This window comes from Zonotrichia leucophrys, chromosome 17, assembly GCF_028769735.1.
Source record: "Zonotrichia leucophrys gambelii isolate GWCS_2022_RI chromosome 17, RI_Zleu_2.0, whole genome shotgun sequence".
Lineage (NCBI taxonomy): Eukaryota > Metazoa > Chordata > Aves > Passeriformes > Passerellidae > Zonotrichia > Zonotrichia leucophrys.
Genome location: NC_088186.1, coordinates 2,428,165 through 2,450,695, shown reverse-complemented (window position 1 = coordinate 2,450,695; position 22,531 = coordinate 2,428,165). Strand labels below are relative to the sequence as shown.

Here is a 22,531-nt window from a genome sequence, read left to right as displayed (position 1 = left end):
GGATCCCAAATGGCTCCTGACAGTGGATCCCGAGTGGATCCGGTGGATCCCGGATGGCTCCGGCCGGTGGATCCCAGGTGGCTCCGGTGGATCCCGGCTCCGGTTGGTTGGTTCCCGGGTGGCTCCGGTGGATCCCGGCTCCGGTCAGTGGGTCCCGGGTGGCTCCGGTCGGTGGATCCCGGGTGGCTCCGGTGGATCCTGGCTCCGGTCGGTGGATCCCGGGTGGCTCCGGTGGATCCCGGCTCCGGTCAGTGGGTCCCGGGTGGATCCGGTTGGGGGATCCCGGGTGGCTCCAGTAGATCCCGAGTGAGTCCGGTCGGTGGATCCCGGGTGGCTCCGGTGGATCCTGGCTCCGGTCGGTCGGTTCCCGGTGGCTCCGGTGGATCCCGGGCCCGGTGGATCCCGGCCGCGCTGCCATGACGCTCTCTCGCCACCGGAGGGCGCCGCAGCCGCGGGCGCAGAGCGGGACAGAGCGAGCCTCCGGGTAAAGCTGCCCCGGCCTCCTTCGGGCAGGGATTAATTAAAAAATTAATTTCTAGTGATTGTGTTCTCTCGTTTTGCTACAAAAGCGGGGGAAAGATCCCCAGCAGTGCAGCTCTGTAGGCTGTGTGCATGCGGAGCAGCACCTGCTCACACACAGCTCCTTCTCACCACCACACTCGCAAAGGTTGGGCTGATCTCTGCTCCGAAAGATCGGTTGCAAGGATTGTGGAGCTGTTCTGTCACAGAAGATGGCAAATGTATAAAACATGAGCCGCAGGCACTCCGAGTGTGCAGTGGAGACACTCAGAGCTGTGTCTGCGCTGCACTTTGGGGAGCACAGCCCAGCAGCCGTGGGCTCCATCGCTCTTGCCCTGACACCACCCAAACTCACAGGAATGATGGTGGGTGCAGGACCCCCATGGCCCACTGGGAACAGCCCCCAGCTGTAAGGGACAAGCATCAAACCAAGGAGAAATAAGACAGATTGCAGTGATCTGCTGAACAATGCAATTACTGAGAAAGCAAAGCAGCCAGAGTCAAAAAGTCCTCAGAGCATCACCGAAAAAAACACCAATAAAACCTCTCAGACAATAAATCACACCCCTCTTGCAAGTGCTGCTTCAAAAGATGAGGAGAGCTACTTGCAGATAAAATATCGCTGTGTTTAGAGATTAGAAGTGGAAAGTGTGGCTGGATTGTGAAGGACTCCAGACTCATCTCCTGGGCTGAGGGCTCCCTGTGATGCAGCAGCAGTGACAGTGAGGGGACAATCTAAAGGAAAGAGCACCCCATGCCTAACCCTTCCTTAGCTACTGGTAAAGTACATAATTTATACAAAGGCTCAAAGTAATTAGTACAAAGGCTCAGCCAGACTTTTGCCCTCAGGTTTTATTTGTACATAATCTAGATTTTGCACCTCTCCTGAAGTCTGCACACTCACAGGAAGCAGAAGTGGATGAGTCCTTTGGCACACAGAGTGAGGCTCCCCTGATCAAGTTATTCCTGAAGTTGGTCTGGTGTCAACTGATTCACTACTGATCAAATCAGACAGAAAGCCACCGGATAAAGGAGCACCAGTGTGCTCTAAGGAGGTGACTGAGGAACTTTGCAGGGCCGTAATTTCTCCTTCTCCAGGAACATTTGCACTTTGAGTGCATGAACCCTCTGTGGGGAGTGTCAGCAGGCAGTGAAGGGAGCCTGTCTCTTAACTTGCACACAAACTTCACAGGCTGTGCTAACAGGAGGGGTCCATGCTGTGTTCTTGGCCTTGTAAACCTGTTTCTGTAGAGCTCTCATTGATGTAGCCAGAGCTGGGTTAGAAAATACAATGGTAAAAGCAGCTGAGTTGGGTCTGTGCTCTGACTTCCACTGCTAAGGAGTTAGGAGTCCACATTTGGCTGCAGCAGCCCAAGTTCTGTCTCTCCAATAGCTCATCTGAACAAAGCCACCTGTTAAAACTGACTGTGCTGGCCTCATTCACAAATACAAAACATGCAGCGCTCCAAACCCAGCGCTCTTGAGCATGACCTTCTCCACAGCCAGTTTCAACAGCACAGTTTGCTGTTTACATGTATAATTATAGCTCTGAAAACAGCAGCTCGTGCTCATGCAGGAAATCCTGCAGGTGTCTGTTTCCATAAGCAATGTTCCCATTTCATGCCCGGCTGCTCCCCTGTCCACAGGGGAGGCTGGCGGAGGTTTGTTGCTGATGCAAATGAATCACTGATGGGAATACTCCAAACTGCCAGAAAACGTGTGGGCAATTCCATCCTATTTTGTTTCTGTTGCCTCTATAAGTGGTTACACTCTCAAGAGTCAAAAAAATCATCCTGTTTTTGCTGCAAGTTCAGATTTGAAAGGGTCTGGGTGGCTTCAGGGGCTGGGACAGAGAGTGGTGGCTGGAGAGGATCACAGCTCTGCCTCCTCCTGTGGACTCAGCAATGCTTTCTGTTCAGTGCAAACCCAGAAAAACTCATCTGGGAGTTGTGGTGGATTATGCAGAGCTGGCTGTGTCTGGAGGGCAGGCAATGCTGGCCCCTCCTGTGGAAACCCAGTGTTTTCTGTAGAATCTGCATTGATTTCCACTGATGCCCTTCCCAGGACACAAACCTTGGCATCAGTTTCCCCAAACACAGGAGACATTTCCCAAGAGCCAAAGAAAACAGTGCCTAAAAAACCATCCCAACACAATTGCAGAGACAAAACTCAGCACATTTAACCAATGAATATTAGAACTGCTTTGTCAGAAATCCCTGTTTCCTCTGTTCTTTCTCTCTCATGCACCTTTGCTCCCACTTTCTGAAGACTACATCCAAGACGCGTTAGTGGAAGCTGTACTAATCGTTTTAGCAGTTTCTGGGTCATGAAAAACAAAGAAAAGCTTATTAACGAGAAAAATGAAATAAGATTTCCCTAAGCTGATTGCTGATAAAAAAAAAATTCCACGTTCATTTTTCTGTATAAAAAAGAAAACATCTGTCACCATTTCAGTGTCTCAGTGTCCCTGCGTGTGGTTCAGCTGAGGCTTGATCAATAAATGCCCATTTTCACACCTTCTTTCTTAATCTTTTTAGCTAAGCTCAGATAGTTGCAGACCAAAACAAAGTAAAATCAGTTAGCTGAGGTCTTCATCTGCAGGACTTGGTGCTGACAATGTTTTGAAATATTTAAGTAAATGTATCACTCCCAGATTTTAGCTGGGCCACAGCCATGCTCAGCACAAGTCCCAGACACACTAGAACAGAGTTCAGGACTTTGTGTTTCTAAACAGATTTCTTTGCCAAGGTTCAGAGCTGGATTGTGCAACCAAGCCCCAACAATGGCACGGATTGTACAATGCAGCCCCCATAAATTAAGCTTCCACATTGCAAGGTTGTTGTTTTTATTTGCCACCAGGTTGAAAAATATCAGCTTTTTCAGAGCAGCAATTAGAGTAGGTGAAAATGAGTGTGTTAGCTTTCCTGACAGCATCCAGGTACAAGACAGGAGATTTTGTTCATTGCCAGGTATGACTTCTCAGGGAACCTTTTGTTTCCATTTGACAAAATGTAATAGTTCTGTTTAAATGAAATAACCTTTTTTTTTTAAGTTCAAAAGATTGCTTTATACACATCTCAAAAATGTAGTAATTGTTGTTGTTACCTTTGATGCAGCCCGCAGGGAGAGCTCACGGCATGGAGGGATCAGTGTGGATGTGAGACTGTTCTGAAAGTTCAGAACCAAGAGCAAATGGCCAGCCCATCTCCTGGAGAGAGCCTGAGCATCTGGGACAGCCTGAGCTTCCAGCCCTCTGCCACTCTGAGCACTGAGCAGCACTTGGGTAAGGTGGCATCTCCCAGAGGGTCACTCAGTGCCCTCCCAGAGTATTTCTTGTGCTGTGGCAATAGAATGAGCAGCTCCTCATTGCAACAGAATTCTTGCTGATGGTTCTGGCTAGGGCTGAAAAATCTTCTGGGGTGAGGGGGAATTTCAAATAGATGATTCTCTTCCAGATTTTGAAGGTGAAAAAGGGGTGCATGAAAAGTTGTCCTCTCAACATTCATGCACAGTCTAAGAGATTATATAGAATTACTATTAAAATTGCATAAAATGCAGTAGAAGCTCTTTGCCTTTTCCATGCTGTGCTGTCACAGGTGTGAATTCAGCTCACAGTGACAGCTACAGGTGGAACAAACCCCATTTAGCTCAGAGACATTTCCAGCTTCATCTAAAGGTCTCTGGGAGCCTTACAATTAACTCTTCACAATTACCCTGTCTGAGCAGTGTGGGATATTGTCCTGCTTGGCCAGCAAGGGACAGGCACAGGACATGGGCAGGGGGAATGGAGGGATGTGCTGCAGGGTGCCCGGGGCTGGCCAGGGGTGCAGGGCATGGAGCAGAGGTTTGCACAGAAACAGGGAAAGTTTGTGGCTGAAAGGGTTAAAAGCCGACCAGTAGCGTGCAGACCGCTCTGTCTGAAGAGATCTCTGCTGCTCCCACCAAACAGGAGCAGATGGTGCATTGTTTTAAGGGCTTTTCCGAGACAAAAGAACAAGATCAGATAACCTTTCCTCAAAGAGGGTACTTACAAAAAGCCTTTGCTCTTATTAAGGATTCTTCATTGTTTTCCTCACAACATTTTATACATCATATTGGATTTTGGGGTGGTGGAGAAGCCAGCATTGTTTACTGTGCTTCTCCTCCCCCCCAGGGACCAGGAGGGCATCTTAGAGATTGGGCAGCAAGGCTGTTGTCTGAAGTGTTTTTTCCTAAGCGAAAGACAACCTATTTATTTACTATTAATAACTGAGGGCCCCAATTCTGCAAGGCCCAGCCACCCACTATTCACCCCAGGAACAATAGGAGCTGCTGCCTCGTGTCTGTGCCAGGAGAAACCTTCCCTTCCCTGAGCATTTGCAGGAGCTGCCAGCCCAAGGCTGGACTGGGAGCAGCACGGCCATCATGGCCACAGGAGGCACAGAGCTGTCGTGCTCAGCACAAAGTGGGTTTGAAATATGGGTCACAAGTGGCTCTGTCACCCCCCAGAGCAGGGATGGGGCGTTCAGACTCGAGGCTGCATTGTCTGCTCAAGGCATCACCCAGCAGTGGCTCTGTCCTTTCATGGGACACAGGAGTCACCGTGCACACGCAACATAATGAGGTGGAATTGTGCAACTGCTGCCAAATGCAATATTTACCTGTCAGAGGGACACACACATCACCTGACCACCCACTGCTGTGCCAAAGAAAGATTTTCTGTAGTAAACACACTTGGCAAAATAACAAATTTCATTTCAAACATCTTAAAACAGAGAGAAGATGATATTCACAAGATATTTGCTTGCTGCCTGGGGTAAGACAGTGAACTTGTCCTGAATTGTTGAAATTTCTTTTTAAACACAGCCAGTATAAAAGCCAGAATTGCAAATCCTATAAGCTCATGCTGTGGTGAGCAAAAACTGTCTCCACAGGTAGTGTTGGGAAGTATTTCACATTGCACTTACATGAATTTCTCATCAGTTTAGGCACAAAACTTGCTATAAGCAGTGAGCTGATAAGAAAGGGCTTTGCATATTACACTACTATGTAAAATCTTTCTGTCATTCCTGCCCAGGGCTCTCCCAAAGGGAGCTGAGGAGATGAGCTGTACTCTCCTTGCTATAAGAACTATAAGATTTTTAAAAATCCCAACATTTTGCCCATGCCCTTTCCTAGGGAATGGCCTTTGAGCTGGATTGGACTGAATGATCCAGAAATCTCATTTCATCAGATCAGACTTTTTGTTTCCTTTTTTTTTTTTTTTTTTTTTTGAGAAATCAACATTTAAGCTGAAACTAATTAATTATAAAGTATTTTCTAAATGTTGAAGATTAATCAAGGCTGGTGCTTTAAAATAATCTGCACTAGGAAAGCAAATGGAATGTTTTCCATTGTTCTTGAAATGCAGAATTTTAACCTGAACTACAAGGAAAATGTATTTATATGTATCATCTTTCCCCTAAACTGCTGATTGACATATTTTCTTGTATCACTAGAGGGAGCTGCCTTCTTGCTTCTAGAAGAAGGAGAAATTATTAAATGAGTGGAATAAGCACAGAAATGTGTCAGCATGGCTTCAGCTAATTGTGCTCTGATGGGGAGTGTTGAGCTGAGGCAGCTCTTTGTGTTCCCTCCCAAATCCTGGCTGTGTTCTGTATTTCCCCCAGCTCCAGGGAGCTCCAGCCCTGCCTTCAGCACCTCTGGAGCTGACTGCAATGATGTTGTCAGTGACTGGGAGAGTTCAGAATAACTGATGAGGAGCACAAGGAGCATTCCACGGAAATTCAGGATTCTGGTTAGGTCTGGCTTCAGGCCCAGCTCTGTTGCTATCCTGAGCCAAGAGCTGCCCTGCAGCTCCTTGTGACAAGGGGCAGCAGCAGGGAGAGGCCCTGCCATGTGCTGCAACATCTGGCTGGGAGCTGAACTCAGGCCAGCCCTCCACACCAGAGGATTTAGACATAAATACAAAATATGCAGAGCACAGGAGCAGCACAGGCCACATTAATCCCCTTGTTTGGTAAGCAGCCACTCTCCAGTGCCAAGTGGAATACCAGACATGTTCAGAGAGGAGAGAAGGACCTGACCCAGCAGCTGTGGAGATACAGATTCTCCAAGGTACCCCAGAGTGCAGCTCAGCCCGTGGATTTCCTGAGGGAACAGGCAGAGCCTTCACACTGAGAGTCTCTTGTTTGGGGGATGCTCATAGCTCCCAGGTCCTGTGAAGGGCCAAACTGCCCTCTGTGATCAGATTTTACCAATTTTATCTTTTCTTCCTCCCCTCTTACCTGTCATCACTGCAGGTCCTTTCCTGCACAGACAGTGCTGAAGTCTAGGTGGTATTTCCCCCTACCCTGAAATAATAAAGCATTAGAGCTAACATGGTAATTTTGGAGAGGGGAAGGACTGCCCAAATGGGGGATAATGGGGAAATTCCTTCTGGATCTGCTGCTCCACTCCACAGCAGCATTTCTGGACACTTTACACCCCATATTCCTACACCTACAGGCAATAATGCAAAGTTGTGCTTACAGTAAAGTTGCAACTATGTCTTTTTATAATAACTGGGTTGCTCTGATTGCTGACATGTGCAGAAAGAGAAAAAGCTGTCCTTGAGTAAAGCAGCAGTAAATGCTTCTGCCTTGCTTCAAGTGATTAGAAAAATGAGACTTTTAGCCTGGCTTTTTTAATTATATGTCAGGGAGATTCTACAGGGCTGTGCTGAGATTCTGCAGGTGCAGCGGAAAGTGATTTAATAAATAGCATTTTTTTCACGAGGCTGAGTGTATGCACATTGAAGCTATCTGGGCAGGCAGTAAATGCCATTCATCATCACCTAAAAGGACGTGAAGTTTAGCCAGATGGTATTTTCTTTAATGCAGGATGTTGCAACACAAGAAATGCATCTGAAAATAGCCACAATTAGGAAAATTACATTCAAAAGAAAGGAAAAGAGATCAGAGCAAACTTTTTAATCACTTTGAGGTCAATACCACTGGTTGGGCTTTGGTCAGAATAACAAGAGAACTGTTCTGTTTTGAAAATTGAAAATATTTATCAGGTTTTAAATTATATCCTAATAGATGATCATATTTCTGACTGGCCCAGATATTAGTATTAAAAGTTACTCAGACAACTTAGCATCAATAAATATAGCTTGTAACTTTTTTTGTAGAATGACCTTATTTGTTAGTATTGAAGGAGCTTTTGAAAGTGTTGTCTGCAGACCCACTGAAGAATTGTTCACTTGTCTTTTTTCTATTGCATTGCTTAAAACCATGAATAAAACTGTACAAACCCCAGCTTTTTCATCCACTTCATTTTCCTAAATAGGTCATTGCACAAAATCTTGTCTAGTTAACTATCAGCATTAAGGAGTCTGACTCAGTCCCCAAAATTAGAAAGACTTTCTAAAAAGATGAACTCTTAATTTGGCATGTCTAGATTATTTAGCATGATTTTGCCTTTCCAAACCACCCTCCAAAACCAGGAAAGGCCCATTACCAAAGGAAAGGATGAGATTTCCATCCAGAGTGTTGACACTGAAAAGAAGAGTGTTAAGAGAAGCTTCATAGGAGAAGCCTCCTCCTCCACTGTAGGAGGAAAGTGAAATCTGCAATCAAGCTGTTTATAAAAACAGAGCAGCATTCTAATAGAAAATCTGCACCAGGCTCAAAGATTTAATATTTTATTTCACTCACACCCACATAAACACAAAGCCCATCCTGGCATGTAAACAAGCCCACATCTCTGCTCCTTGTGTGTTACAGACCTTCAGTCTGTAAAGCAAAAACAAACTCTGCATGTCATGGGCTTATCCTCACCATGGGGAAATTTGGATTCAGGTGACCTGGATAGAGACAGAGATTTTATCTCAAGTTTCCAAATCAAACCTATTTCTATTTATGACCCACACTTCCATTCTTTTATGACTCTGGTTGCTGTGGCAGTGGCACAGCACAGAATAAACACACAACCTGTTTGCATAAGCTGAGCAATTCATCTGAGAAGCTCAAGCAGCCAAGAACATTTCACTGGTAAACAAAATATCAGCTGCACTGTCACACACAGGCAGGGGAGGTGCAGTGAGGAAGTGGCTGTGAAAAAGGTGCACATGAAGCAAGAGGGGAAATTTCCCCACTTTAAAATGAAAGATTTTTTCCAGGGGTTTGTGTCCCCCTGTGACAAAAGAGAGAGGAAGCAGCCTGCCCATCCCAGTGCAGATGGAGGGGACATGCAGGAAGCTCCTCAAGTTCCCAAAGTGACATTTTTTCACCAGGGAAACCTTGTCACGAGGTTGGGAAGTTTTTCTTTTGTACCCAGTGGCTCTGATCCTGTTGGTGCAGCAAAGGAGCAGCAGGACCAAGAGTGACAATAACCCACACTGAAATCCAGGCTTAGAACAGGAATTGTTCCTCATTCCTCTCTCCCTAAGTCCTGACAGTTCTCAATACTTGCAGGACTTATGCTCACACATTTCTTGACAGGATGTACGTGCTGACATTTTCTTTCTACAGTTATGGTGGAAGAGGTAAATGTATGCAAAGAAGTTATTTCAGTAATAAAGGCAGATGTCAGATTTAGGAGGCTTCCAAAAATAGGCCCAGGGAGGATTCAAAAGGAAAATGCAGTTGGAATAATGTACACATTCCCCTTGTGATGATCCCCTAAACTTCTGCAGGTGAGGGAGATTTTGGTGGCACAGAGCTGGAGGACAAACACAGGAGACACCTGGACATTTTGAGTCAAACCTCCTTACTACTGGCTCACAAACTGAAGGTCAGTGGGAAACCTGTGTAATGAGCAAAGGGAATTCCAGTTCAGCTGTCCCAGGGGAAAAGATGCTCCCTATCCCCAGAGTCAGGCGGGCTTGGGCCATAATCAGTTGGCATCAGCTGCTCTGAGTCAGGTTTATAAACCCTGTGGACTATAAAGGTGAGGTGCCAGCCCTTGTTTGCTGTTTGGAGACCTCAGTGTAGCTCTTGTGGGTAAGAGGAGGTTGCTGTACTTGCCCAGGGCAGCAGGATGTGGCAGGAGCTGGCTCTGCAGCTCCTGTCCTTTGCCCCCCAGCTCTCAGGTGTTGTGTCACCTGATTGAAGATACCATTTGTAATGTGTCACTTCCTAACACAGCTCCAGCAGCAGCAGCACAAACATCGGCTTCTGGTGCTGAGGGAGAAGGCAAAGCAAGAGGTTGAGGAAAGCCACAGGTTTCTGAGGGGCCTGCTGCAGCTCAGTTCTGAGGTAAGTTATGATTTCAGACCTGGGTTACACATCTAGGCCCCAGCTCTCATGAGAGCAGTTCTGAACACAGCAATTTGTGAGCTGCTGTAGCACCTTACCCTCACATGCCCACAGAATTTTCTCCCAGCCCACTAATGAATCAACTCTTTAGGAATTGTTGGCATAGAAAAAGCATTATCTACAACCAGAGGCTCTCCAAAGAAGATGAGGAAAAAAGGTTTAAATGTTTTGGTTTTCAAATAGATCATTGAGGCGTGTGACAATTTGTGTGTGTGCAGGCCAGCAGGAATTCCAAAGGCAGTGATCCTCCTGTGGCAAGACCTGACCACACAGAGCAGACACACAGAGGACACTGGCTGGAAGGTGACCTTGCTGCTGGCAGCTACAGGAGGTAGGCTACAGTGAGGCACTCCAGGATTTGGTCTGTGATTTGATTATATTAATATTTTGGGGCACTAAAGTAATTGCTATATAGTGTTTTTAACTCTATTTATGCCCAAACTACAGTATTAGCACCTTTCCAATGTTGTGGGAGATCTTGCACTTTTAAAAAAGTAGAAACCCCTCTGAAACTTGTGTGAAAAGTATAATTTTCTTTATTTTGCTGTACTATCATACCATTGCTATAAATTAGAATATTGTATATGCATTTTTAAAGTTCATTTAAAGTGGCATAAAGACTTGAGAATTGCTTCCAGAGTCTTATGGATGCAATTACCAGAAAGGCACCTTTGCACAGGTAAAACTTTCAGTACCACATAAAAATGAGCAGCATTCTGGTTTGAAAAGATTCAATCTCTGTGGAGGACTTGGCTGTGAAAGAGTAAGGAATTGAAATAATATTTCTGACTGCAGTAAGAAAATATTTCCCTTTTCTTACCTTCAGTAATCAAGAGACGGGTTCACTGAGACACTCTGCATTGAAGATAGAAAGAGATCCCAATCCAGTGGATCCCAAAATATTGGGAGAAAGAAAACCTTTAGGAGGAGGAGGTTCATGTTGCCCAGTGCTTCAAGGAGGTGAACATGACATTAAAGGATTTAGTGGTATTGGGAAAATGCCCCATTCAACCTGGCCTGGAACACAGTTTTCTAGCTAATTTTGAAAATTTTGACCTGAGTATTTATGTTCATTGTGCATGTTTAAACTATGGCCATGTTCCTTTGTATTCCTGGCCCTTCTAAGACAATCTTGTTGGGAGCTGAGAGTTATTTACCCTATTGATGGGTCCTTTTTTAAATTTTTACCTGTTTCCATGATTTCACTTCTAAAGGAAGTTGATGTCCACACCTTGCTCCTGGAAGTGAACAGCTGAGGGATGACTCCTCCCGCTCCTGCTGAGGGCAGTGCATGGGCTCGGCTGACAAATATTTGCCAAAGGCACCTTGAGTTCAGAAATGGGTGTTAACTTGTACTGGGAGAGTTGGTTTTTGTGTCTTTTCCTTTCAGATACTTTATTTTTGGTGACATTAACTCTTTGCCTTGGGGTCTCTGCCAGCAGATCACAGGCACAGCCATCACACCTTGAATCTGTTGTCACCTTGGGTGAATCTGCCCCATGGGGAGACCTGGGACAGCTCTGGGGACAGCAGTGACCAGGCCAGCTCCAACAGCCAGGTAACACCAGCTCTTGAAACAGTCTGAGGGGTGTTCCTCTCTATGGGTTGGTTTGTTTTTTGGTTTTAGTCCATCAAACTGTTCACCCTATGATGCCGATACTCTGCTCTGTCCCCAGCGGAGCGCAGCCATTCCACGCTTTGGATGTTCCAGCACCTTCCATGGTTGCAGCCTGGCCGTGGTGGAGCAGTGCCTGAGGGCAGAGGAGCTGCGGGCTCGGCACCAGGCAGTGCTGCTGCAGCTCCGGAGGAAAGCTCTGAGGGAGAGGGCCAGGGCCGAGCTGGCCTGGCTGGGCCACCGCAGACGGTGAGGGCACCGCCGCTGGAGGCCTGCTAGGCCAGGAGTGCTTTTCCTCCTTTCCACGGAACACAATAAATGTAAAATCTTCTTAGAAAGCAAGGAGCAAGTAAAAATGAGGAGAGGAAAGGAGTCTGCATGGTTTTAATGTCTCCAGAGCAGAGTTGAGCTTCTATTGGAGCCTCCTCTGTGGTGGTGTGATGCACCAACTGGATGAGGCGCCCTCAGGGATGGACGATGAGGGGCGTCCCTCAGCATAATGAGGATAACGAGCCCTCAGGGACAGTGAGGGGTGTCCCTCAGTGCTGACCAGGCTGAGGAGCCCTCCGGGATGGACGGTGAGGGGCATCCTTTAGTGCTAATGAGAATAATGAGCCCTCAGGGATGGGCAGTGAGGGGTGTCCCTCAGTGCTAATGAAGACAATGAGCCCTCAGGGACAGTGAGGGGTGTCCATCAGCGCTACTGAGGATAACAAGATCTCAGGGACAGTGAGGGGTGTCCCTTGGCATAGACCAGCTGAGGAGCCCTCAGGGATGGACAGTGAGGGGCATCCTTCAGCACTAATGAGGCTGAGGAGCCCTCAGGGATGGATGGTGAGGGACACTGACCACACTGAGACACTGTAAGGACCCCCCAGTGCTCAGGATACTCCATTTGCCTCAGGAGAGGTCCAGCCACCACAGCCCCAGGGTGGTGAGATGTCTTTGAGTCCATTGTAACTTTCTGCAGAGTCTTCCATACCTATAGCTGCTTCGAGAGGAGCTTTGCTCCAATCCCATCCATAAATTCAAGGCATTTAATGATCTGACTCTGATTCTCATCCTTGTGGTCTCCAGTGTTCTGGAAAACCTGCAGGATAGCACAGGAGCCTCTGCCATGGCAGCAAAGCAGCACAAAGTCCTGATGGAGCTGAAATGGGAGCAGGTAATGCTGCAGTGAGAGGAGCTGGCATTCATCTCCTATCCACAGGGATGATGCAGCACAGAGAGGTGCCTGGAGTTGCTGGAGCAAGTGGGGTTTAAAAAAAAATCACTTTGCATCCATTATTCTGCATGTTCCCTACATACCCACAGTGAGGTGGCTTTTGTGCCAAAGTCAGCAGTCTGTAAATCTTGGATAAAAGAAAACATCTTTTTTTTTTTCCTCTTCTGCTACCTCACTGTTATTGTGGATTTTTCTATTTATGCCATAACAAACACGTCATATAATGTAGGTTTCCACTGATTTATGCTTGTGATGTTGAAATATATTAAATTAATCTGACAGCTAATTTTATAGTCTTGGTTATTCCACTATGAGAGGTTCATAATTACACTTGGTAGTCAGAAAATTTCTATCCTGCTCCTTATGTAGTGTGAGCCTCTCATTTAAGTAAAGGAATTCCTACTGCAAACCACAAGCACCCTGTAGTTTTGAATGATCTGAAGACAATTGATTTCTAAAGGCCTTGCCACTTGGGACCCCATAAAAACATCCCTTTACCTGTCATCAGTTTTCACAGGTGAAAGCCCTGTTGAAAAGTAAAACTGTGAATTTTTTATAAAAAAGGAAACCATTGTATTTTCAGGGTATTTTGGGATTAATAGTGCCCTATGTGAAGAAACATTATACATATTTTTAAGTATAGTTCTTCATTATCTTCACTATGTTATGCACCTTTCTTTCTCTGCTTTGTGTAGGCAGAAATCCAGCACCTGAGAAACATCCACAGGGCAGCCCATCAAGAGAGGAAGCTTTTATTAAAGCAGCAGAGAGAAATCTTAATGATGCAGCATTCAACAGCACAACTCCAGGAAAAGCTGCACAGTTTGGCTGGGAAGCAGGAGGTTGTGAAGTCAGGGAGTAAAGACAATTGTGTCCAGCTAAAGCATAAAAAGAGCAGGAAATATGAGGGGTAAGTAAAACCTTTCTCAGTGATTGCTGAAGGTGAGAGCAAACCCAGTGGAGAAGATGGAGACAGGCATGTCCTAGATAATGGTGTGAGCTTTAGATACTCCAAAGAGGGAGTGTATAATGATAAATTTTTCCAACTTCTGTGTTCAAGCAGTTGATAAATCAAGATCACTGCTTATCATTCTGTCTCAAATGGTGAATTCCTCAGGGCACCTTCAATGATGCCACACAACTGCTAATGATAGTTCATGCTTTCATGGTGGCTTTTAACTACAAACCCAAGCACTTTGCAACTATATATTAATTAGGCTTCACAATACCCATATGAAATGAGTAGAAATGTATTGATTTAATTGGGGAAATTCACTCCTTTGTCACCCTCTGGCTCTGAGCCTCTGGATCACTCAGCCCCTCAGCGCTGGTCTGTGCTTCACTGAGGATTTAACCAGAGAAGGATTTTGGAATACACAGGGCTAAATTTTAGGCTTAAACTGAAGCACAGAGGTGTCATGTAAAATCCTACAGTGAGCTATAATTCAGGAGTTTAGTCAGACTGAGAAATCCCCATCCTGCTGTTCCCCAGGAGCATCCCTGTCTGCTTCCTGCTGGGCTGCAGGAGCTGAGCAGTGTCAATGAGAACCCCACAGCATCCACACTGCTCAGAACAAAAATCTAGTTTGCTTCAGGAAGAGAAAAAGCAGTTAAAGACACATATTTATCAATATGAATTAAAACCCCCTTTCATTCAGTGTTACCCAGAGCTTTAGCAGGGTGGTGAGTCAGGTTTGTGCATTTACTTAAGTCCCCACAGGGGAAGGCTTTCAAATAAATCCCTGCATGGAACTGATCTATAATTCATGGTGTTATTGATTACAAGTCAGAGAAATCTTTAAAAGGTTTCTTGGCTGTGCTTTCACTTCTTATTACTGACAAGGCTGCTCGTAGGAGAACAGTGAATATTGGTGTCAGTCTGGAGCAGCCAGGGGCTGTGGAATCAAATGCACCCAAATTCTGGCTGCTTGTCCATAGATCTCTGTCCTGTGCAGGAGTGCAGAGTGGTGATTATGCTATTTATCCACCTGCAGGGGTGTGTTCATATTTTATACTGATCAGGAACAAAGCATTCCATGTCTAACTCTTTACAGCTTTTCTACTGAGAACAAGGAATCACTGGTACAACACCACAAACAGGGGGAGGAGTTGCCAGGTTTGGAGCAGTCCCTTAATGCTCAGGATGATGTTTTCCTACCTCTGGAACCTACAAATTCAGCTGGAATGGAACCTAAAGCCACACTTGTTACAAGAAAAGGCCAGAAGTGTGTATTTCTGGTAAGGATTTCTGGAATTCCATTAATGCCTAAAGAAAGGGTGTCCCAGATTTTATTTGCCTTAAAATAGGACCAGCACTTAAGAACATGAAGCCAAAATAAGTGTGTTGGTTACATGCACTTTTTCCTTAAGACATTAACTCTGTCTGCTAAATGTCTGCTTTCTAGGAATCTGTGCTGGAGGAAAAGGCACTTCTTTCAAACCCTGATCCTAAAGATAATGAAGATATTAATCCATGTGGCAGAAAGAACCCAGTGAAAGGCTTGGGGATGCTTCCTACTTGGTGTAACTTATGCCTGGTTCAGGAGGAAAACACTCTTGAAGGAACAGGTCAATCATATTTAATGCTATTATGTCCAATCTGTTTCAACTACTTCAATCAAATTTTAATCCAGACAGAAAGAGAGACAATCTTCTCATTTATTACCAAAGTGTCTTGCTCACTATAGCCAATGTATAAATCACTGCTGGGCAAGATGGTGAGGATCTCTCAGAGGTTTATTAAGAGATATGATTATACTGCTTCCCCAGAACGAAATCATAACTTACTCTGATTGTGTCATTAACAATTTGCTCTCTTTTGATACAGTTTTTCAAGAATTTAAGGCTGTTCTTTTTAAAAGAACATAGATCAGTTGAAGATAGACTTGGACAGGACATGCTGGAGTTATTTTTGTTTCCAGGTTTTATCCTCAGTTCATATTTCTTGCTCTCAGTAGGACAGGTGAAAAATAAAACTGTCTGTTTATATATGAGTCAGTTTTATCATTTACATAGTTCTGGGTATGCATAATTTCTGTAATATAAACATTTACATATTGTGGCAGTATTTCCTATTTCTGTCATTTTTCTAATGAACCATCTTTCTGTGTTTCATAGAATATCCTGATTTGGAAGGGACCCACAAGGATCATAAAGTCCAACTCCTAATTTACTCCTAGATATAATAGTGAGGAGCATGATAGATTTGAGTGTCCTATCAGCAAGCTCTTCTATAAAATATTTTTCTTTTAAGTGATGATTAAAAAACAATTCTTTTAAATGTTCCAGTTAAAGAAGTGGAAGTGCCTGTCCCTTCTGAGATCCATCAGGTGGATGCCAGTCAGTGCTTGAAGCATTTGGACCATGTTTCTCATGAAGCTTCTGATGAACGAAATTTAAAAGCATTTTCTGAGGGATTAACTTCCACTGAATCATTGTCCAGGTCAAATAACTCCTTTTTGCAATGTGAAGGTGCCAAATCAGACTCTTCTCACTCAGAATTTCAGAAAGTGTCTGCAGTTTGGATCAGCTTCTCAAAAAGTTCCATTTCAGACCCAGAATTAGAGCTGAAGCATGGAGAGGACACAGATGTCAGTGTCCCAGAGGAGTTTGGCTGTGACAGTGGTGATGTGTTTAATATCTCAAAAGAGATGCCAATAGCAATAAGCAATGGAAAGGAAACATCACCTAGTGACAAACACAATGAACGTGAGCTGCCTGAAGATGACAGAGCTGAGACTTCATCTCTCTCCCAGAAATACCCTGGAGATGTGTTGGGTCATGGCTGCACTGACCACCTGCTTTCCTTCATCCCAGCAGACAAAGCAAATGCCTCCAGAGCTGAGTCAGCACATTGCTCCCAGTCTGAAAACCCTTCTGAGGGAGTGGATGAGCCACACCTGGGTGCCTCCCAAAGCTGCAGCAGACACAAGCCCTGTTCTCAGGAGATGCCCACACTGGGAAATGATGCAGCTGCCAGCCCTTCATGCACTGATGCAACCTCCAGTAGTGATAAGGGGCTCCCTCCAGCTGATGAGGATACCTTGTCAGAAGTGCTGTGTCCTCTGGGTGAAGTATTGTCCTCTGGAAGTGCTGACTTGCCGCCCTCTAACAAAAAGGATTTGTCATTTCCAGGTGAAGATCTTCTTCCTCCCCCTTTAGGTGCAGATGCAATGAAAAATAGTGATCCTGCCTCCAGCACAGATGATTTCACATCTCCACTGGAACAAATGACAGGCTCAGAGTCTGGTCAGGGCATGGATGAAAATCTATCACTGGAAATGGATGCATTACCCCCATTACCTGATAACACTGTGCCTGAGGAATCTCCCCTGCTCAGTACAGAGACAAGTGGTGCTTTTTCAACCAATGATGGTTGTCTCTCACAACAATCTATTACAGCTCTTTCCAGCTGTTTATCAGAAAACCTGCATGGAGAGCAGGAGATGCCTTTGCAGCATTTGGAGTTTCTGCCTGTGTCAAATACAGATTCTTCTGGTGGAAGTACAAGTCCTGAATTCCCAATGAAACAATGCAAAATGCGTGAAAAGCTGCCCAGTGCTGAGGAGGACAGTGATGACCCATTATCATCATTTGAAATTGGGGACAGAGCAGTGATGAAGCAGAGCCAGCCTGGAACTCTGATGTTCAAAGGCCAGACTCATTTTGGCAGTGGCCACTGGGCTGGAGTTGCACTGGACAAAGCTGAAGGTGACAATGCTGGAACTTATGAAGGGGTGAAGTATTTTGGGTGTGCTCAGCACTGTGGGGTCTTTGTCAGACCTGATGAGATTTCACACCTGTTTGGGGTTAACAAAAACAGCTCCAGTTGCATGGGGAATGAAGACTCTGACTCCTTCTGTGATGATGATGACTCCCTCAGAGGAGACTGCAAATATTCTGGAGATGATGAGCAGAGAGTGGGGTTTGCAGAGGAGAAAGCAGAAGACACAAACAGTGCAGGAGGTTCAGAAGTGAAAGAAAACCAGTCTGGGTTACACAGTGCCTTGCTGTGTGGAAAAGGGCAGAAGTTTCCCCATTCCAACCAGTGTAACTGTAATGAATTCCTCTGTCAAAAGAACTTCATGTGCTTGGGATCAGATAAAGAAAAACCAGAACTGGCACAAATAAAACAAACTATATTTGCAGATGCTCTTCCAAAGAAAAGCAAGACAGATGAGGTAAACACAAGCAAAAATATTTGTTGCTTGGTAGAGGATCAGAAAAGAATTAAACTTGCTGATGATATTGCAAGTGAACTCAGTAAAAAACTTCTGTTTGACATTTTAATTGCATTTTCTGAAACAGCTCAACACAAATATAAAAGTGCCTTTGAAAAAGACATGATGAATTATGGCAAAGGCCTGAGGCAAGAAGACAATCAGAAACCATTTCCCCTCAAAGAAAATTCAGCTGCTGCCTTATCTGAGCCATCAGCAAAGGTTTCTGATGTTTCACTGGGTGATTTTGATATGCTTTGCATTCATGGTTGTCACACAGTAACAGACAGAATTGTAACTAAATTTATAGATGATGCAGTTAAAGAATATAAGAAGATTAAAAGAAAACACAGATCAAAAGCAGACAAGATACTTCATTTATCTCCAGAGATTTCTCCAACCACTTTGCCTGTAAGTATAGTGAGAAAGTTTTTATTTCAAGTGCTGGCCCTGAAGCTGGATCTCTAAAAGCAAGAATTTGTGTGGCCCAGTTTTTCATCATCCACAGAAATTATATCAATATTATATTGCTCACTTCATGTGACCCATTCCTTGTTTCAGGAATTATTCTGTATCCATTGGATAGTATGGTCCAAACAAAAATGGGAATTTTTTACTGGAATTTTGAATAATACATCAGTAAGCCTTTCTTTGAGCCCATGAATAAAATGGTTTTAAGTGTAACCTTGATCAGTTGCTAATAATCCCAATACCTCTGAAAATAAGGAATATATCTGTCTTTTCTTTTTTTCTCTTGAAGCTCCTTTTAAAAATCCTTGATGCTGGTGTTTTTGGAAGCTCTGAAGATTTTGATCAGCCTAATTCTGACCAAAACATGCTGGTGAGACAGACACAAAAGCAATACTTGTACAAATTAGACCAGTGGCACTCAGCTCCTTGGAAGAAAACTGTGGAAGTTCCTCTTGTGATACCACATAACAGCTCTTATGTTAAAAATTTGTCTGCATATGCTGTGGAAGAATTATGGACCCCAGAGAACATAAAATCAAATTTCAGGAACATCAACGTGCCAAAGTACTTGGAATACAGTGATCTCCCAGGGAATGATTTGGAAGCAGAGAGCAAGAGGATGTATAATCAGGTATTTTTAAAGCACCAACTGTTAATTAATTTTTGTAGTGTTCTGGAGGCTGAATAATAATAGCTAATATTTAATGTTATTCCACTTGCTAACACTAAATATAACTAAAGCAACACTGAAAGGTACTACCAGGAGTATTTAGCAATTTGCTGCAGAATAATTCCAGTAGAATAAATGTCCTTGTAGAGAATCCAGAGTTTTTCCAGAGTTGCACCCTAAGCCCTTGGACACCTGCCCAGTGTGTGTTTGGGTCTGTTCAGGGAAAGCCAAGTTCCATGGGAAGCTGGGGACTGGAATCCAGTTTTCCTGACTCCAGTGCCCTGCTGAGTTTGTTACAGGTTATATTTGATTTGAGCCATGAGTTGCTGTGTGCAGAATATCGAGTGACTGCAAAGCCAAACATCTTCCCATGGATGGAAAATGTGGGATCTCCCTCTTGCAGGCATCTCTGCAGCAGGACAGATGTCAGGGATGTCAAGGTATGTTCTGGCAATGGAAAGTACAGGAACAAGAGTGGAAAGAGCAGAGATTGCAAAAAGAAATGTGAAATATGGAAGGATTGTGCAATGTAACTGAGGTGATGGAAATGCCTGAATAAATACAGACTGAGCTGATGACTCAAAATATTCCATATGTGTGGAGTTAAGAATGGGAATGGGCCTTTAAACTCTCCTAATTATGACTATTTTGTGTTTAATATTATTACTAAAATGTGTTGGTTGGCCAGTATTGATCAGCTACATCTAGATCAGCCCCCTAAACTTTGGGATGTTTCTGGACTTAAAGCTGGATCTTCTCACTGGCACCTGTCACTCACCTGGGACCTTCACAGCACCAGAATTCTTATGAGGAGAGTTCTTTTCAGCCTTCTTTATTTTGTAGACGTTTGTTCAGGGTGAAATTATTAAAATAATGAACCTGGAAAAGAATGACTTAGAAATGAAAAGAAAATTCCTAAATATGACCAAGTATGGAAACTGTAAGAGAGACAGAGTGGACCTTATTCTGGTAAGCAGAATTTCCAATGGGGATTTGTTTATTTCCTCTAGATTTAAACTAGAAATTCTCATCCTTCTGTGAGAATCACATTTACTTAAATTAACTTCAGAAATTACTGCCTTTTTAAAATTGAGTTAATAATCCAGTATTTCCAGCTCTTGTGAGTGGTTTAAATTAAATAAATTAATGATACAGATGTAAAGTTGTTGGATTAGGTGCAGTGTCTCAGTACTTTTGAGAAACTCTTCTTTTTGAAGTAAAAATTTGTTTCCATGTTATATTTTAGATCCAAGAGCTTCGCAAAGAAGAATCTCAGTGGACTTTCTATGGTGATGATGAATTAAGAGTGAAGATGAGGATGACTGAAGCCATATTTGATAGCTTGATCCTTGATACAATCAGAGTTCTTAATAAGATTTATCTGAAAAAAGCCTCTTTGACAGGTGACTGTGCACCATCTTTTCTCTTTTAATCCACTGTGGAACTGGTTAAAAGGAGATGGCTTCAGAGAGCTGGCACAGGGAATGGCAGGACCTGGAGCCAGACAATCAGGTTAAATGTCTATAATTTTATGCAAATGAAGCAAATACTGATGTGATGCACTTTAAATTGGAGATTTTTCTATCAGCACCTTCAATTCCTAACAATAGATGTGTGCCTGTAATTGGGTTATTTATCATGCAATTCACAGGAGCCCATTGAATTTGTACAATATCTAAATGTGGGGTGCTGAGAATGTACTTTAACAGACAAAAGAGAGGAAATCAATACTCTTTTTGTATTGGCAAAACTGGAAAAAAAGTCAAGATTTTGACAAGGAAATAGAAGCATTTCCTCAGCATGGTAATTGTTCACAATGCTAATTGCTGTGGTCCCACCTATTTTGTACTGAGAAAATCAAATTTTTGTTAGTTCTTTTTAAAATAAATGCTGGGCAAATATTTCTTACTGGAATTCAGAAACTGTTTATTATTGAATAATTGATTGTAAAGAGATCAGATTTTTTTCCAATCCTATTCATTCAGAGTGTCTTTCAATAAAATTAAAATCAGGATCAATAAAGATAAATTATAGATAAACTTAAGATTTAAAAATGCAATACTTGAAAATCTGCTTGGGGAATAGAAAGACATTTTATATTTGTATTTTTAAATAGTGTTGGCTTGTTTTTTGTACTTGTTTTCTGAATAAAATATAATACACATGGCTTATTTTGTTTATTTATTTTCACTGAAATCAGTTAGAATTACAGATTATCTTGTGCACACTGTTTTTCTCAGCAGTGAATGGGTGCATTTCTGTTTTGTTTTGCTGGGCACATTAAACCCTCCCCTGCTTGTTGCCATATGAACAGAAATAAAAAGGCAACTTCTGCCCCCAGCACTTTCACTGGTGATCTTATCCTATAAACTATTTTCATGTCTCTAGTGGTACATTTCCTTGTCTCTGACTTTATCCTCATTGATTAGTTAATCCACATAAGTTACTTGTTTTCTTGTTGTCAGTTTATAGCAGAATTTAACTCCATTTTTTTCCTCCCGGACTTGGAGTGTTGGATACAATGACAAATCTATAAATTGCAGCACTCTGGCTTTTCAGTTTATTCTCACTCTGGTTTTGCAGCAGCAGGATCCCTGTATTTGGAATGAAATCTATTAAAAATATCACTTAGATATGAATAAATAGCTGAAGGACTTGTTTGATTTTTAGCCTTATGTTACACCTGAGGCAGAGAGCCATCAGATGGGAGTGAAGCCTGAACCCTCACACGGTGCTCTGCAGGGAAGGGCACAGCTATAAAGAATAAAAAGTGTGCACACAGAACATGTCAGACTTGTTTAATATCCCCCACCATTCTGTGTTCAAAAGCTGAGATTCTGGCACCCAGATATATTGACCTGTTCACTCAGTGGCAAGGCTTCAATATCAAGATTACTCTCCTTCAAGGTCTAATATTTTGTTTGCCTTGGGTTTGATCAATATTAACCTCCTGGGTCAATAAATCTTGATACTAGCCTCAAGAGGAGTCATTATCTTTCATAGAAAATGATTATTTCTCAGTTAAACCCTACATTTAATTCTCCTGTAATCCATCTCTTTCATCTTCATACATTTAACAATTCTTCTAAATAAAATGTGCCCTAAAATATCTTAGGCACTGCAGATTTTTAAAATCCTAATTAGCAGCTGCTACAAGGTTTTTCAATTCTTGGAAGCTGTTGTAGCTCTGCTATTGTAACCATCTATTTTGTTGCTTGTTGTACCCAGAAAAAAAATAGAGAAAACCCTAAAGCTGGGCTGTGATATGAGAAACCATTTAGGTTGAAGCTGTGGATATGGACCAGAAGATATGTGTTTGAACCATTTTAGATTTAATGGTAAAATAAAATAAAAAGCAGGAAAAAGCAAAAGTAGCAGAATTTTACTCTTGTACTCTTTGTGGGTTGTTGGCCACAGTGATTAATTAAGTTCTAACCCTGAACTCCCCTGATGGACCTGAAGTAAGAATTTAAACCCCTTTGTTCCCTCCTTGTACTTCAAGGATTAAAAGAAGTGTTTGTGAGCAACAGA

At 43.3% G+C, this 22,531-nt stretch overlaps 1 protein-coding gene across 1 annotated transcript; it reads left to right on the top strand.

Moving 5' to 3' along the window:
* The first annotated feature begins 3,645 nt into the window (after window positions 1-3,645).
* On the top strand, window positions 3,646-15,354 carry CCDC187 (coiled-coil domain containing 187). The gene is made up of 11 exons (XM_064728033.1): window positions 3,646-3,802; window positions 9,179-9,276; window positions 9,630-9,740; window positions 10,019-10,131; window positions 10,627-10,760; window positions 11,240-11,358; window positions 11,477-11,664; window positions 12,493-12,580; window positions 13,336-13,550; window positions 14,695-14,878; window positions 15,046-15,354. The coding sequence occupies exons 1-11, from the start codon at window positions 3,712-3,714 to the stop codon at window positions 15,325-15,327; spliced, it is 1,623 nt and encodes a 540-aa protein (XP_064584103.1). The 5' UTR covers window positions 3,646-3,711; the 3' UTR covers window positions 15,328-15,354.
* The last annotated feature ends 7,177 nt before the right edge of the window (window positions 15,355-22,531 follow it).